Raw genomic sequence first — 18064 nt, 5'->3', positions numbered from 1 at the left:
CTAAATTTTTTAAAAAATGGAAAACTGGGGGCAGTTAGGTGGCACAGTGGATAGAGCACCGGCCCTGGAGTCAGGAGTACCTGAGTTCAAATCCGGCCTCAGACACTTAACACTTACTAGCTGTGTGACCCTGGGCAAGTCACTTAACCCCAACTGCCTCACTAAAACAAACAAACAAACAAACAAACAAACAAACAAAACAAAAAAATGGAAAACTGAATAGAGGTCTTAGGTTTTACAGTGCCCCATGCAATTAAAAAAAAATGTAACTGATAGAAAGCCCTGAAACTAAAAGATAGCTAATGTCTGGAAGAGCAGTTAGAAGATGGCAACTTTAAAATATAATAGCCACTTATGTAATTTATTTCCCTGTAAAATTTGTTGTATTATTTAAGGACTTTTTTGAAAAAAAGGTCCAAAAACATGTTATAAAAGTTACTACATGAGCTTCACATTTCCTTTTTAAAGTACACACACACACACACACACACACACACACACACACACACACATATCAAATAGGAGAAAATCTGAAACTTTAAAATTTCACTCGACATTTTCAAAATTTTTTTATTTTTTAAAATGATCCCCGTGATAAGGGTATTTAGTCAAACTTCGTTCCAAAATAATCATACTCACTGCAGTTGTAAATTCTAAGAGTGACAAAATGCTAAGTTTGGGACAGAGACTTTTTAATAAAATTTAAATTGTGAGTAAGATAACTAATAGACTTTTTTAACTTATCTAGCACCTCCTGGGATGTTCAAAATATTTATTTTAAAATCCTAATTAATGTTCTTAATTTATCAGAATGGAAAAAAAAATACAGAAAAGTAATTTGCCTAACAGCCCATAGCAAACTGTCTATTATTTAGGAATAAAGCTGAGTCCTGTTCTCCTAACTTCAAAGCAATATTGATTTTTTAAAATCTTTGTTGCCTCTCTATCAGTTATTCATATTATCCTGGTCCTATTCTGCCACTTGATTCCAAAATTCAGTTCTTGCTAACTAGCTTTTCTACCTCTCTCTTTTATGTCTCACATGTTCTGTAGAAACCCTGCAAATCTAAGAAAACCAATTATTAATGGATTTTTTAAAAAATATGTTATTTTTGTTTTTACTTGTATATGAAAATATTGAAACTTTTCTTGTTCAACTTCTGGCATTTTTAACGAAAAAAAGTGGGGTTCTTCTGGCTTTGTCATTAGGACACATTTATGTCTTTAACACCAAGCCAATACTACAGACCAGTAAAAGGAAAAAACAAAACAAACCCTAAACTTTTTATGTCTTTTGTTCCTTTTTTCTTCTTAAACATTATCACTTGCATAAAATATCTTGAAGAATAGGGTGGATTGGGCCGGAAGGGTAGATATCTCTGCTAATGGTTTTAATATATGGGTGAGTTTCCTCCAAATGAGTGAAGTACTTCCCCTTGCTGTATATAGATGATCATCAGGCCTATTCCATGGTGGATACTTTTACTCAGTTGCACTACCTGATGGCCAGAGGCAGCATCACCAGCTGAGCGGTTCACTTGGGCCACCTACCCAGAAACGGTTGTATTCCATTACTGGGGGGAAAACTGGAAAAGTGAACAGAAGACTTACGTTTGACAGTACTTCGTGACTCCTGGAATCCTGCTGAATCTGAGCCCCAGCTCAAAGCTTCACACTCTCTCTCTTCCCCTTGAGCATTTCGGCTTCCACTGCCTGCCCCTCCTTTTCCCTTATCTGCCAGCCAGCATATCTTCCACAGGCCCACGCTTCGCTTTCGCCCATCCTCCAGGGTCTGGTACACCCAGTTGGGAGTAAAGGCTGCTGCATTATTGAGAATTAGTGAGACTAGGGCCACTAACACAGCTGTGGCCACCAGTTTCTGGACAGTCATATCTGACTGTCAGTTACTGTCAGTCTATTTGCAGAAGATCCAAGGGCTCGGCCAGCTGTGGCACATTGAAAGAGAACTGGAAATGAAAGAGCCACCAGATAGTATTAGGGGTGGCTAGAGAACATCACCGTTCATTATCAAAGTCAGCTTCCCAGTCAACTCCAACCAGGCAAATTAGCACATTCTGAGGTAGATGAGAATATTCCATAGAAGTCCAAGGTGAAGCACCGTCCTGGTGACACGGCCTTATCCGCCCGCCTGCACTTTGAGGAATGCCAGTCCTGTGCTGAACCAGGCAGCAGAAAGGCCCATCCCTTGAAGACCAATGTGCCCCCACAATGGATCCAGAATCTTGAGCTTGTGGTCTTCCTGGAGGAAAAGAGTATCAAATATGTGTTAGCCCAATGTCTCGGTCTTCCACAGTGCAGCAAATCAAGGAAACAGAATCTCTTCAGAGGCAAAGGAGCAGTTTAGAAACCCCTTTTCCAATATTACAGGACCCTGATCTACTTTAACCCAGTAAGTGAAACTGGTGGTAGTTAAAGCACACACCCCAGAGCAGGAGTGTAATGAAGAAAGGACCTGGGCTTTGAGTGGCTAAAGTGCTCCCTGCCCGGGCTTCTTGCCCAGTGTCCCAGCAGCCAGGAGCAGATACTGAAGAGTAGGGATTCGGCTGCGGGGAAGTGTGCGTATGGTCTTTTCCCCCTGTCTTTCAGCAAAAAGGAAATGGATGTTTTTGAGGCTGTTTTTGGTGAGCTAGAGGGCGTAGCCAATCGCAACAAACAGAGGCACTGCCACAGCAGCCAGACACTAACAGGATGTGTTTCCTGAAAGGAAAAGACTGGGGAGACTTCTAAAGTCTTACTCCCAAACCCACCTCCTTTCACTGCTCCCTCTCCACACCTTCCTTTCCAAAAAGGAAAGGCCAGGGATGTTGTGGAACAAAACAGCCTGATTCATTCTCTCTTGAAACCTATCAATCCAGCCCCCAGTTACTGGATTGGTACCAAAGGCATGTGTTAACACTTCTTCATTCAGCAGTGAGATACCCTGAGATTTGAGCATAGCAACTGGCATCTTAAGAAAGCTGGAGAATTGCTGCAGGCCCGATACCCTATTTGCCATCTGTTCCAGCTTTATTCTTCATTCCTCCAGCACACAGACTGTTGCTGCTACTGCACATTGCTGCTTACTGGGGCACATAAGTATTGTCACCCTTGCCAAAACTATATCCTTGCCAAGGGGAAATGACTATGTATGTCCTTTTCATCCCCTGTCCTATACTTCCTGGAGGCAGGTGTACAAAACATTATGCTGTGAGTAAGATACTTTTGGAGGCTGTTCCATCAGCTTTACAAGACTGAAACATCCTCATTCCTGGTTATCTTACTCTGTGGACCACTTAGCCACATGGCCACATGTTAAATAATGTGCAGGATGATGCCGAATGAAAAGCAGTAAATGAATGAATCTGTGAATGGATAGAAACAAAAGGATCTTACTAATGGTTCTTGGAACAATAGTTGTATAGGCCTTAAGTATAGCACTGACAACAGTATAAGCATAATAATAATGATGATAACAAAAATAATCCTTCAAATCACATATAACAGTAATAAAAATAGCAATTGCTTATTTTATATAGCACTTTCTACTTTTCGAAGTGTTTTACCTATGATGTGTCCACCGAAACTCCCAGTGCTGCTAAACTAGACTTAAATGTAATTTGGAAATGTTTAACAAAATAGATAAAAATACAATATAATTTAGAAAATGTGAATTTGTGGTTTTTTAAGTGAATATGCAGCCTGAATGGATAAGTTTCTTTTCGAGTTTGACACCTGTGCTTTACATTGTCTATTTGGTCCTTCTAACAATCTTGTTTGGCAGCTAAAAAAGCTAAGTCACAGAGAAGTCAACTGATTTGCCCAAGGTTACATTGCTTATTTGTTTCAATACTAGGACAAAACCTGTATCTCACAACTTCTCTTCCCAGTTCCAGTTCTCTTTCCATTAGACTAAGTCTCCTCTCCAAGCACCAATTCTGATAACACTGTGACCCTTGTCATGAGAAATATCGTTAGCAGAGGTGCTTGAGCCTGACAGATAACTAGTCCTCTATCGCTTTGCATCGATGACAGAAACGATAATAGGGCAGAGTCTGTCTTTCAGACTCACATAAGAACTAAATGGTATCACTCCTCCTATTCACAAAATGTTCAATATATTTTCACAGACTGAGTCTCATTTCAGATCAAATCAAGCAAATAATTATTTGTTTAATTGAAATGAAATGTTTAAAATCATATTTTAGGGTTATAGCGTATCAAAATCAATTATAAGGAACCTCAGGCCTCGTGTAGTCCAACCAATGCCTGAATAAGAATTTCTGTCATAACACCTCTAACAAGTGGTTTTCTAGCATCTGCTTGAAGATCTCTGGTGCAAGGAAACTCACTGTGTCCTGATGCAGCCCATTTCCCCCTTGAACAGTTCTAATTATTGGGAATTCTTTTCCTATTATTGGACTGAAACCTACCTTTCTATAGCTCCTCTCTAGTGCTCCTGGTTCTGACCTCACGGGCACATAAAACAAACCTAATCCTTTTCCCACATGCCTGTCCTTCTGTATGTATGCTACATACATATATACATATATACATACATGTGTGTGTGTGTGTGTGTGTGTGTGTGTGTGTGTGTGTAAAATCTCCAGCCCTAATTTCTCTGCTGAGGCCTGGGCCCAATCCTTCCTCTCCATTCATACCCTAGCCACCATGATAGTTTATATCCTCATTACCTCTCTTCTGGACTACTGTAGTAGCCTTATAGTCTCCTTATCCTCTCCCCTCTCCAATCCATTCTCTCTGCAGCCTCCTGACTGGTTTTCCTAAAGCATAGGAATGATCATATCATCTTCTTACTCAGTAAATGCCAATGGCTCCTTACTAACTTTAGGATAAAATAGAAACTCCTGCTTAGCCTTTAAAAAGCCTTCATAACCTGGCCCTGACCTACTTTTCCAGCTTCCTTCTACATTACTCTTATACATGGTCTGCCCAAACTGCTTGTTCCTCACTCAGCTCATTCCATGTCTCCTCTCTGTGCTTTGTACTGGCTGACTCCCAGGCCTGAAATGTACTTGTCTCTTCACCTTTGTCTCTTTAGAATCATTTCTTTCCTTCAAGAATCAACTCACATGCTACCTTTTACATGTACTCCCTCCCCAACCCCAGATGCCAAGGATACTCTCCTAAAACTACTTTGTTTTCATCACTCTCTCTCACACACACACACACACACACACACACACACACACACACTTTGATATACTTATATATTTACATATTTTGTCTCCCATTTGAATATATGCTCTTTGAGGGCAGAATCTGTTTTGCTTTTGTGCATGTATTCTCAATCCTCAGCACAGTCATTGGACATATAATAAGGACCTAGTTAATGCTTATTTATTGATTGATTTAACCCAAGTAAGTGTAGGACTTCACATTTGTCTACATTTGATTTAATTTTTTAAAAATTCAGCCTAATGTTATAAACTGTTGAGATCTTTTTGGATCTTGATTCCGTCACCCAGTATGTTAGCTATCCCTTCAAGCATCATCATCTACAAATTTGATGTGCCATCTATGCCTTCATCTAAGTGATTGATAAAAGTATCAAACACAGAAGGCAGAGCATGTCACTGGGGCACTCTACTAGAGGCATACTCCCTAGGTGACATCCCTCCATTAATCAATAGTTCTTTGAATCCGTTCGAAATCAACCCAACTGTACCATCTATTCTATAGCTCTCTCTCTCTTTTCTTGAGAAACTTTGTGAAATGCCTAGATGACTTCCAGATGCACTGTGTCTGTAGTAGCTCCCTCATTTGCCAATTTTAGTTATGAGCCACATGTAAAAATAGTACAGCAACATTATCAAGTATTTATAACACTACTTTTTTCAGTTTGACCAAATCTATACTAAGCAGTATTTTGTATAAAACCAATATCTGTTTCTATGCTTTTATCAGTCAACTCAGCAGATAAGCAAGCATATCAAGTTCCAGAGTTATTAGCCTGAAGTGTCCACCTCTCTTATCCCCTGCTTTGGGGATATTATGTCAAGAAGTCTTCAAGCACTGTTAGTTCAGAGACGTTAATTTAGAATAGGATTTTCCTATCATTGCTGAGGCAGATAATGACTCTTTGTGTATGACTAATTTCCATGGGAAGCAAACACACACAAGTTTGAAAACTAAAAGTAAATATTCTGAATTTCCCTGGGAAGTAGCAGCACCTGCAGTTGTACCATTCCATAATTTTCCATTCCTTACAGTTTCTCAAGAATGGTGGTGATGGAGAAGGGGTGGGGCTGCTGATGTCTGTGCCCGTAGGACCCAGCCCAAGGTTCATCTGTTTAGACTAAGTAATTATTCCAACCCTGAAACAGATGAGATTTTTCCATAGTTAGGAAGCAAACATTTGCTCTCCCTATTTTCCTTGGGGGCACTGAGTATTCCTGGAGTGTTCTTTTTTAGCAGATGGTAAGCTTGCTTTACTTTGTCTTCTAAGACGTCTACTCCCTTAGAGTGAGTTATTTATAGGGACGGGCAGGGGACAGGAAAGGTTTGGGGGAGATGGTTTGAGGGAAGGAGGGAATGTGTGATGATAGGATGGTATAAATTCTCCTGAAATTAAATGAGAAAAGCTTCAGGCCACAGAATCTTTGTCATAAATAAAAAGCATCATCTCTATTCACCTTAAATTCTAAAGCCAGAGAAGTTAGCCTTCATTGAGCTGAAGGCACCCTACCAGAATAGGAAGAAGGACCCATTGAAAAATATAAGATTTGGTTGGTAGGTTCTGAGTTACAGGGAGCAATTACTGCTTTGAACTGAGTCTTCCTCTTTGGGAAATGAAAGTAATCAAATCAGGTTCATTCAGCACGAATAGACCTGGTAGCATCTCCACAATAAACTACTAAGAGCATCTCAACAATTATGCATAGCCTACGTCCAGGTGGAGAATGTGAGATCCACCTTCATGCTCTTCCTCGATGGCTCCTGTCTCAAGTGTTGCCAGAATGTTTTGAGGCATCAGACATCTGTTGTTACCATATTGCACTTGAGATATATAAGGAAGGGCATCACTTTGCTAGGAAGAGACTTGTTTAATGAGAACTGCTGAGTCCTATGATACCTTTTCTTGTCTGCAGATTAATCCCCTTTAGGGGTATAAATAAATTAGAATTTTTAATAGAAATTTTAATAGAAATTCATGAAATGAAGGACTAGCACAAAACTCAGCTCTAAGAATACACATTCATTTCTTACAGGAAGAGGCAATTTGCTTTTCATTTTCAAACAGTTGAAGCTAAAGACAAAAACAGAACTTGCTTTTTAGTTAACCTGAGACCACTGTGTAGCACTCCATCTATAGCACTTATATTCATATTAATAGCACAGTTGGAACAGTTTTGATTGTCCTGAGAAGAGCTTTTAAGGGAAAGTAGAATGAAAAGGCTTGGCAACAATTCACGTGCAATCTTACAGTTAAGAAGTGAGTCCTCCAGTCACACTCTTTGCCTTGGGAGAGAGGGCCTCTCTGACTTATTAATGTATTCCACACAGGATCTATCCCTTTCCGAAAGATCCACATCCATTTTAGGGCCTTAGTCCTCTCCTGCCCCATCTGCTTTTTATTACATTCCCTGTTCAGATTTGATGAAGTGCAGCTGTGAGTTCTTTTTCCAAGTAAAAGTGCAGAGAACAGGAAATTCTCCAGAGTTGGATGGAGGCAGGGGCTGCTAACTTTTTAGAATGCAGTGGGTTCTGGAATCTGCTACAACAAACAAAAAGCTTAGGGTTTTCTAGTCCCTTACAATTTCTCTGGTAGTTTCTCTTGGTAGAAGCAAGATCAAGACTGTTCTGTGGAGATACCAGCATAAGAATGATGTTGTAAGACGTATGTACCAAGCCAGGATTCAGCTCTTTTCCTTTTTCTTGCTTAGATGCTTGTAGCAGATCTGAATTTCAACTGGCAGATTTTGAAAACAGGTGATCATAATAAGGCCCCAACACATACTTAACTTACTCCTTATTCCTTTAGCATACCACAAAGGAAAAGATGGCTGTGATTCCATTTTAGCCTTACTCTAGAGAGTCTTTTCCTAATACATGAATTTCTTTGAGGTTTTCCAAATATCAGGGCTTCTCCAGAAAGCCTTCTCAGCATAGGGAAAGGTATAAGTAATTGGAGAGAAAAGCAGTGGTGATACTGTAAGAAGTGCCTCTTGGGAAGAAAAGAGGTATGTATTGATAGCCTGTTCAATTTTAGAATTCTATACATTTGTGCATGCAATATTTCTAAAGGTTTGGTAATGAGAAATCCCTACAAAAATAAGAATGTTCTCCCAAATCACTTCTTGGAAATAAAGTTTGAATTATTATTATTGTTGTTGTTGTTGTTGTTGTTGACAATAGTAATCATGATAATGTGATGTTTCCTAGGAAATACAAATAGTTTCACTGTAAATTTGAAGCTTATGGCTGCTCCCAGATTGGTTCATTTCAGAGAACCACAAATAAATGGAAAGTAGTGCTCTATTAACTTTGAAGTTATTGGCAAACTACTCTTTAGAGTAGTTTTCAGTATTAACCATATATAAAACAAACTTAATTAACCCCCCCATCACCCTCACCAAAAAAAAGAAAATTAAAAGAGCCCAAGGGAAAACCTTAAAAACATATTAACAGGGGGGCAGCTAGATGGTGCAGTGGATAAAGCACCAGCCCTGGATTCAGGAGGACCTGAATTCAAATCCAGCCTCAGACACTTGACACTTACTAGCTGTGTGACCCTGGGCAAGTCACTTAACCCTCATTGCCCCACCAAAACACACACACACACACACACACACACACACACACACACACCAAAAAAACCCAAATAAACATGGTTTTGTCACTGATCAAATTATTGTGGAGAAATATACCCAGGTAGGTCTTATCAGAATCCCAAGCTGTCTTATACAGAGGGTTGAAAATTAATGCAAAATGTTAGAAAAAGTGCTGACCTACTCACTAGATTCCAGCATTTGGCAAATTTTGAAAAGGGGGAAAGGCAAAAACTGTAAAATTTCTTTCCCAAATGTAAGTAGAGAGAAGGGCCTCCTCTTTTGGTACATATGTCACAAGATACCCAGATTTTTGATTAGTAAAAGAATTGAAAAGTCTCTTACAAATAATATCTTTTGTTTTTGTTTTTGTTTTTTTTTTGTGAGGCAGTTGGGGTTAAGTGACTTGCCCAGGGTCACACAGCCAGTAAGTGTTAAGTGTCTGAGGCCGGATTTGAACTCAGGTACTCCTGACTCCAGGGCCGGTGTTCTATCCACTGCGCCATCTCAAATAATATCTTTCCAGTTGAAATTGTCTAATTATGTTAACTGGACATAAGTTTCATAAAGAACTGGAAGAAGTTTCATAAAGTTTCAATGAAGGCATGATTTAGAGAATTATTCTAAATTACCAGATTTTATCAGTAGACTCAATATCCCACTCTTGGTTGATATTTCAGTAGAATTTCTCTGGCAGATATCTAACTCCATAATAGAGATGGAAAACAAGCTTTGGTTTTCTGTCCATTTTATCAAGATGGAAATTGAAATGCATAGGATTCCTTGCCCTGGGTAATCTAAAGAATAAGACACATGCAATTCTTAATAGAAAACATGTTCTTTAAGAGTGTTGTTGTGTCTTTAGGGTATTTTTTAATGCACGTAGTTTCTGAAAAGTGGCATGGTATGGTATACTCAATGCTAGTGTTAGAATCAGAAGGACCAGGGTTCGGGTTCTACCTCTGACCTGTCCTGGCTGTGTGACCCTGCACAAGTCACTTACCCTTTCAGTGCCACAGTAACTCTCTAAGACTACAAGTTGCAAAACAATGGAAGATCTTCATTGGTAGAGGTAGTTTCCTTGAGTGCTTCTTTTTTCTTTTTTTTTCAGGGCAATGAGGGTTAAGTGACTTGCCCAGGGTCACACAACTAGTAAGTGTCAAGTGTCTGAGGTCATATTTGAACTCAGGTCCTGCTGACTCCAGGGCTGCTGCTTTCTCCACTGCGCCACCTAGCTGCCCCCTAGTAGAGGTAGTTTCCTACACAGGCGTTCCCTGAACCAATTAAATCATTAATCTGGTTCCCCCACACCCTCAAGAAAATTCTGAACCATCTTCCTTCTCTCTAAAGAGGAAATTTGGCCACAGTAGATAAAGTTCTCTACTTGAAATGTGAAAGACTTCATATCCCACCTCTAATACTTAATAGATCTGTGACCATAGTTAAGTCATTTAATCTCTCTGAGCTTCAGTTTCCTCCCCTGAAAAATGGGGATAATAATCCCGATAGTATGTACCTAGTAATAGTAACAGCTGGCACTCATATGGTACTTGACGGTTTACAGAGCATTTGACCAATGTGATCTCATTTCATCCTCACACCAACTGTGGAAGGTAGATGCTGTTATTATTCCCATTTTACAGAGGAGGAAACCGAGGCTGAGGGAGGTTACATGACTTACCCAGGGTCACACAAAGCATCTGAGGCTAGATTTGGAATCAGGTCTTCCTGACTTCAGGTCCACTATGTTTATTTTACCTAGCTGCCTCTGGACTCAGCAGAAATGGGGTAAGGATCTTTCTGTAAATAAGCCAGTCATAATTGGGTAGCTTTTGAATTCTCCACTTAAGAGGCAAGGAATGAAATCAATCTGAATTAGATAGATAGAAAAGATAATAATTATTGGTTTAAGTTTCATTAGTATTTTTTTAAGCACTTAAGTGTTCCTGAACTTGGCTCAGTAGCCCACAAAGTCAAATGAGGATCCTCCTCAGCATTTGTGAGAACACCCGAATGCCCCCCATTAAAGCAGAATAAATAGTTGAGAGGGGTTAAACTCACTTCCAAGTGATATATGTTGATATTTCTCTAGTATAGTCTTGATCGTACCAGGCATAGTTTCCTTATTAACTCATACTTATGCTGCATAAATTTACTTAACTTAAGAGAGAAGCTCTATGGGAAAAAGCAATGCTGTGATGGAGGGACATTATTAAAAATGAGTTATTTTTATTTGGAAATGGATCTTATTTCTTCCCAGCAGTAGAAACTTAGGGCATATTTTTACTAACTAAAATGCTTCAGTCTCCCTGCTCTTTTGCACAGTAACCTGTGACTGGGGAAACTTGAAACCACATGTTTCAAGAAACTTATAAATTACAAACACAAACAATGAGAATGCGTACATTCTTCGAGCTAGGAAAGTGGGCAAAGTATTTACCATCCCAGCCACAGACATATTTTGTCAGCATGCAAGAGAGTTGACTGAAATCATCTCTTGGCTTTTCCCATTTCCCAGAGCTATTTGAATAAACAATAGATCCACTGTGTGTGGTGCTAATGGGAGGCTCTGGCATTCCCATTCAGGACTGGGTCTCTCATTTATCCATGAAGCCCAAAGATTAGAAAACAGAACCTGCCACATTCCTTCAATGATAATCCTTTCTCTGTGTCCCACAGAGTCCCCAGGAGTCAAGATTTCTGGTAAACAAGTTTTCAGAATTCCTTATTGCAAATCTGGAAATAAGTAAGACCATCAGGAAAAAGTGCTAGAAAAGAGCATTTAATGGAGCAAATCAGTTTTCAGTGAACTTACTCAAAGTATCTCCCGGCTCATTCAGGAACAATATGGCCCAAAGCGTGGGTTTCCCCTGAGGCAGCTTCCCTTCCACCTTCCTGTTCCTCTCAGAGATGGAGTTCTTTGGGTCAAGAAAGGGCGGTTCCTCCCCCTATTCGGCAGGCTTCCTGCCTCTGGAAACTCCAGCCTGTCCTACCAGGTGGGAAGAGGATCAGATCCTCTTCTGCCTCCAAGATGTGCTGTATCACAGTGAAGGCTGACAGTTTTATCTGGGAGGAAGGGGCCACTGGGCAGGAAGCAGTTATGGAATGCAAGGGGAGGGGCCTCTGAGTTTAGAAATCAACTCAAGGTCTCTTTCTTTGCTGAACTAATCCTGCATCATAGCCCCCACGAGTCCGAAGCAGATTCCCTTTGGTTTTATTCGTAGAAAGATCTCTGAGGCTGGTTTGAATCGAAGGGAAATAGCTAAAACGATATCTGTTTCTTTGTTAATGTTGGACTTTTGGATTATTTTATTTCTTAAAAGTATACTCTTTTTCTGAAGGCCCGAGGGCTAGATCCAAACATAAAAATGCAAAGCACATCAGTGAATTCCCTACCAAAGTTTCTGACAAAAAGTCACCAGAAATTTCCCTGCTGCCAAACTGAAAAGACAAGTATCACAGGAATATAGACTGGCACTAGAAGGGACTTTGGAGGCCATCCGACCCAGTTTTCTTATTTTACAGACAAGGACACCAAGGCTGAGAGATACTGGCTTTGGGGCGAGCTCAGGAAAGGCTTCTTGTAGAAAACGGTCCTTGAGCTGACTTGAAGAGAGAGGGGGATTCTTGGAAGCAATTATATTCCAGGCATGAGGGATAGCCAGTGCTGAGACATGGAGATGGAAGGTAGAATGCCATTATCGAGAGTAAAATAATAGATGCTGAGACTAGAAAGATGGGTGGGAAGCAGCCTGTAAAGGGCTTTAAATGCCTCACATCGGGGTTTCTATTTTCTCCTACAGGCCATAGGGAGCCACTGGAGTTTATTGAGTAGGGGAATGACATCATCAGAGCTGAACTTAAGAAAATCACTTTGGCGGCTGTTTGAAGATTGAACTGGAGTAGTGAGAAATAAGGCAGGAAAACCAATTTGGAGGCCATTGCAACAGCTTAAGTGAAAGGTGATAAGGGTTGGAACTTATGTAATAACTATAAAGTTAAGAGAAGGGGTCAGGTGAGAGAGATGTTTTGAAGATTAAAAAAACAGTAGAGATAAAAGGTTTTTGAAAATAATATTTTTTTCCAATTACATGTAAAGACAATTTTTTTTTAAGTGAGGCAATTGGGGTTAAGTGACTTGCCCAGGGTCACACAGCTAGTAAGTGTTAAGTGTCTGAGTCCGGATTTGAACTCAGGTACTCCTGACTCCAGGGCTGGTGCTCTATCCACTGCGCCACCTAGCTGCCCCTTAAAGACAATTTTTTTTAAAATTGTTTTTTTTTTTTAATTTTTTTTAGTGAGGCAATTGGGGTTAAGTGACTTGCCCAGGGTCACACAGCTAGTTAGTGTTAAGTGTCTGAGGCCGGATTTGAACTCAGGTACTCCTGACTCCAGGGCCCGGTGCTCTATCCATTACGCCACCTAGCTGCCCCCTTTAAAGACAATTTTTAACATTCATTTTTTGTAAAATTTTGAGTTCCAGATTTTCTCCCTCCCCTTTTTCTCTCCTCCCTCCCTAGTGAGCAACTTGACATAGGTTATATATGTGCAATAATATAAAATATATTTCATATTAGTCCTGTTGTGACAGAAGAAACAGTTTGCAAAAAAATTACAGAGAACCAATTTCTTTAAAACCCACAGCTTGTTGCTAAAGGACTACACAAGGAAAAAGGGGTCTCAGTTTTTACCTAGATCTCCAGAGAAGGCTTGACATCTGGAGCAACATGACGTCTAGTTAGACTTACTTAGGATAAAATTGCATATGTTCAAGAAGTCAGATCGGAAACCACACCTTGAAGTATTCCAGATAAATTTTTCTTGAGCTATTTTGTCTGTGTGACCAGTGGCTCCAAGGAGCATGGGCACCTATGAGCACTCTTCTTAATTTGTGTAGGAGTTGGGGCTGTAGGAGTGTAGGCTTCCTGCACATGCAATAGGGAAGGAATTTCCCACCCATTGGATTCCTCTTCTCTTCTCTTGGAAAATGGAGCCAGGCATACATAATTGGGAAGTTTACCCACAAGTGGTTTGTGGGTAAAGATAAGCAGTTTGTTCTCATTTACCCTTTGAAAGACTGACCTCCAGCTGTGGACAGGCACAAATGCTCTGTTCACTTGAGAGAATTCAGCATTGATTTTCTGGAAGCTAAAGTCCACTGGCTCTGCTTTGGGAAATTAGGTCCAGGATGGGTACCATATTTCATGGGTCTTTCCCCTGTGGACTCAGCACCCCTTGCATCAGTAACTGTGAGGCTTGAAGGGATAGGGCTTGCTACACAGTGACCTTCACAATCACAGTGAGGCAAGACTGATGCATTTTAGGAAAGTTGAAAAGAGATGATTACTGATTTCAGTAATAGCACGCCTGTGTCCAGAGGAGTCCCAAGGGCACTCATGCAGGAGGAACTACTGAGCAGGTGTGCCTGTATTGGAGATAGCAAGATGGCAGCATGTTGAGTAAGGGGACAGAAAAATGAGCCAGTCACAGGACTACAAGGACTGAATCTCCATACTGGGCTGCTGGGGGGTAGAAGTGGAACCAAGGGATCCAAAAGAATGCTATTCAGAGGCTGAGAAAAGGAGCCTCATGAAGCTACTATGACCCAAAACTTGGACCTCATAGCATTCACCTCCTGACAGAAATGTGATGCATTGAAAATGCACAAAGGGACATTTTGGAGCATGGAAAATATGGGAATTTGTTTACCAGACTATACAGCTATGTATTTAAGGCTTTGTTTTTCATATTTCTTTTTCTCAATGCAGGTAAGAGTAATGGGAGAGAAATTTTTTTTAGTTGTTCATTAAAAAATAAAAACAATTAAGCCTTTTTAAAATGAAGAAAACAAACAAAGCACTGAGGCCATGCTATAAATCAGTGTCTGTATAAATCTGAGGGATTGAATCTAGAGGCCATCCTTTCTTCTACTTGGCACTTCAACTTCAGCAGCCTTCCAAAATGGAAGCCACCTGCAGGGAGGCCAGAGACAGTTCTGTCCAGCCTAGGCCATCTGTGGACCACAGGACAGTGAACCTACTCCCAGGATTGGAGAAACTTAATATACAAAAGCAACATCAGAAGTGCCTGGATAATCTGTCCAGTCACCAGACTCAAGTACAATGTGATATGTAAGGGTTCCAGGCAGTATCTGCTGATGCATCCAATAATAGAGGTTATACAATTTTTTTTTTTGTGAGGCAGTTGGGGTTAAGTGACTTATCCAGGGTTACACAGCTAGTAAGTGTCAAGTATCTGAGGCAGTATTTGAACTCAGGTCCTCCTGACTCCAGGGCCGGTGTTCTATCCACTGCGCCACCTAGCTTCCCCAAGCTTATACAAATTTAAGATATATAAGCTCAATGTGTGTGTCCTCAATAGGTAACCTGCATGTATGAGATTTCCTGCCCCTGTTGTTCAGTGCCGTGTACCACCTACGCACCTCTAATGCATTCATTTAGCAAGGGACTGCAAAAACATTTTAATGAGGTAGGAGTAGAATGTAGCTCCTGGGGCTGGTCTGTGAACTCTCTTCCCAAGATGAGATAGGCCAAGCCCACGTGGCTGTGGCCTGCTCACCCCTTGGAAAACAAAGTGGTAGTGGACGAGGGGCTTCTGAACACGCAGAGGTGTGTGAGAGGAGCTTCCTGGTCAGTATAGGTTGTCCCTCTTAGCTCTTGAGGAAAACCTCTGGGGAGAGAGAGCTTCCCACTGAAGACAGAAGTGTGTGGAGCTGGCTACCAGTTGGCCACTAGCTGACTGTTTGAAGTTGGTGAGGCTGCCTAAATGGAAAAGCACCAGGCCTGGGCCCAATGAGAGGGCCAGCCGAAGGAGCCCTATAGGAATCTGCCAGAGGTGGGCCAAATACATCTGGAGAAGGGGTCAAGGAAACACCCTGTAGAATGCTCAGGCTGCTTAGGAGACCCAGAAATACCTGCCCTCAACTGAGTCTGATATACTGAGGACAGAGAAGCTAAACTGGCTTACCTGCAGCAGACCCTCAAGAACAATAGGCTGATGAATGAATGCCTAGGAGATGCTGCCTCTTCAGTGAAGTATTCACTCTTTCTTTATTTTATTTTATTTTATTTTTTGTGAGGAAATTGGGGTTAAGTGACTTGCCCAGGGTCACACAACTAGTAAGTGTTACATGTTTGAGGTCAGATTTGAACTCAGGTCCTCCTGAATCCACTGTCAGTGCTCTATCCACTGTGCCATCTAGCTGCCCCTGAAGTATTCACTCTTAACTAAGCACTAGTTGTGAAACTCAGTTGGGGAGGAGAGCTAACCAAGAAGCCTGTTTCTTCTGCCTTTTTCCTTTACTATTCATATCTATTCACAAGTCTGTCTTCTATTAAGTGTTTGTGAATTTGTGTCTACAAGAAGAGCAGGGCCCTTAGAGAGACAGGAATCTAATTCAGATGTTCCAAGGGGCTGAGCCATTATTATGTTTTTGAGAAACCTCCAAAGATCAAACCTAGTCCATATGGTCACAAAGCTAAGATCCTGAAACACGTTGCATCTGTGTGACTTATAGGTGAAGGCAATCATCAGGAACAGGGAATGAGGAAGAACAAAGAGTAAAGAAGGTAGGAAGAGAAAGGAAGAGAAATAAGAATATTTAGAATCTTTGGCTTTCAAATGAGATCATCTAGTCCAACCCCCTTATTTTACAGATGAGGAAATGAATGCCCAAGGGAGTTATACTACTTGCCTATTGGGCGGGGGAGGCGGGGAGGGAAAAATAGGAATATTTAGAAGTTCTAGAATTTGACTCATTTAGTCCAGGGTTTCCTAAAGTTTTTCCACTCATGACTCCTTTTTCACTCAAGAAATTTTTATGGGACCCCAGGTATATAGGTATATAAAATAAGTATCCATAACCTTTTACTGTTGGCAAATTTTTCATGACCCCTACATTCAGTAACATGACCCCATATGGGGTCCCAACCCATAGTTTAAGAAGCTTTGACCTAGTCCAGTGAGTTCAAACTCAAATGGAAATGGGGGGGGGGTCACTAATTTGGCCATAAGAATCCCTGTAGGCTGCATATTGGTTTAGTTTTTTAATGTAATATTATCTATATTTTGATATATTTTCATTTATTTTGTCAAATATTTACCAATTACATTTTTTTTATTTTAGTGAAGCAATTGGGGTTAAGTGACTTTTCTAGGGTCACACAGCTAGTAAGTGTTAAGTGTCTGAGGTCGGATTTGAACTCAGGTCCTCCTCACTCCAGGGCTGGTGCTTTATCCACTGCACCCCCTACCAATTACATTTTTAAAAATTATTTATTTATTTTTATTTGTTTATTTATTTTAGTGAGGCAATTGGGGTTAAGTGACTTGCCCAGGGTCACACAGCTAGTAAGTGTTAAGTGTCTGAGGCCAGATTTGAACTCAGGTACTCCTGAATCCAGGGCCGGTGCTCTATCCACTGTGCCACCTAGCTGCCCCCCAATTACATTTTAATCTGGTTCAGGCTGCACTTGGGGGTGTTGTGGGCTGCATAAGGAAGGCCGTATGTTTGATGCTTCTGGTCTAGTTCAACCCCCTTATTTTACAGATAAGGAAACTGGTACCTAACGAAGTGATACTTCTTGCCTAAAGTAACACTAGTAATAAAGGGCAGCTAGGTGGCACAGTGGATAAAGCACCAGCCCTGGATTCAGGAGGACCTGAGTTCAAATCTGGCCTCAGACACTTGACACTTACTAGCTATGTGACTATGGGCAAGTCACTTAACCCTCATTGTCCCCCCCCCACCCCCCAACCCCCGCCAAAAAATAAAATAAAATAAAGCCAAGATTCAACTTCAGTTCTTCTGACTCCAAATCCAGTGCTCTTTCCACTAGACTGTGCTGATATGGCCAAGATGACCTAGAGAGAATAGCAGAGGCAGGATTTGAACCTTCCTCCTCTGGCTCCAGGTTCAGTGCTTTGGAATAAAGTGGCAATTAGCAGCAGTCCCATAATAACAGTTGTTCTGTCCCAGATGGTACTTTTTATTCATGAAACAGGGAAAGGGAAGGGAATAAGCATTTTTAATGCCTACTCTGTGCCAGGCACTGTGCTAAGTACTTCACAAATATCTCATTTGATCCTCACAACAATCCTGCAAGTTAGGTGCTGTTATTATCCCCATCTTACAGTTGAGGAAACTGAGACAAATAGGATTAAGTGACTTGCCCAGGGTCATCCAACCAGTAAGTGTCTATGGCCATATTAAAACTCAAGTCGTCCTGACTTCGGGCCCAGTGTTCCATCCATTG

General features: G+C 40.9%; 2 protein-coding genes across 2 annotated transcripts in view; one reads left to right on the top strand and one right to left on the bottom strand.

Moving 5' to 3' along the window:
* The window catches only part of TMEM204 (transmembrane protein 204), a 57256-nt gene extending 45401 nt beyond the window's left edge, over positions 1-11855 (bottom strand). Inside the window, exons 1-2 of the mRNA XM_043969820.1 lie at positions 11605-11855; positions 1612-2260 (exon numbers count right to left, since the gene is read on the bottom strand). Coding sequence (XP_043825755.1) covers positions 1612-1891 — 280 coding nt within the window. The 5' untranslated portion in view covers positions 1892-2260; positions 11605-11855. The remainder of the gene's footprint in view (positions 1-1611; positions 2261-11604) is intronic.
* The window catches only part of IFT140 (intraflagellar transport 140), a 188158-nt gene that overhangs the window by 148558 nt on the left and 21536 nt on the right, over positions 1-18064 (top strand). The gene's annotated exons all lie outside the window — the stretch shown is intronic.

Source organism: Dromiciops gliroides, chromosome 1 (genome assembly GCF_019393635.1).
Source record: "Dromiciops gliroides isolate mDroGli1 chromosome 1, mDroGli1.pri, whole genome shotgun sequence".
Lineage (NCBI taxonomy): Eukaryota > Metazoa > Chordata > Mammalia > Microbiotheria > Microbiotheriidae > Dromiciops > Dromiciops gliroides.
Note: the sequence above shows the minus strand (reverse complement) of the source record. Positions and strands in the feature narration are given on the sequence as shown.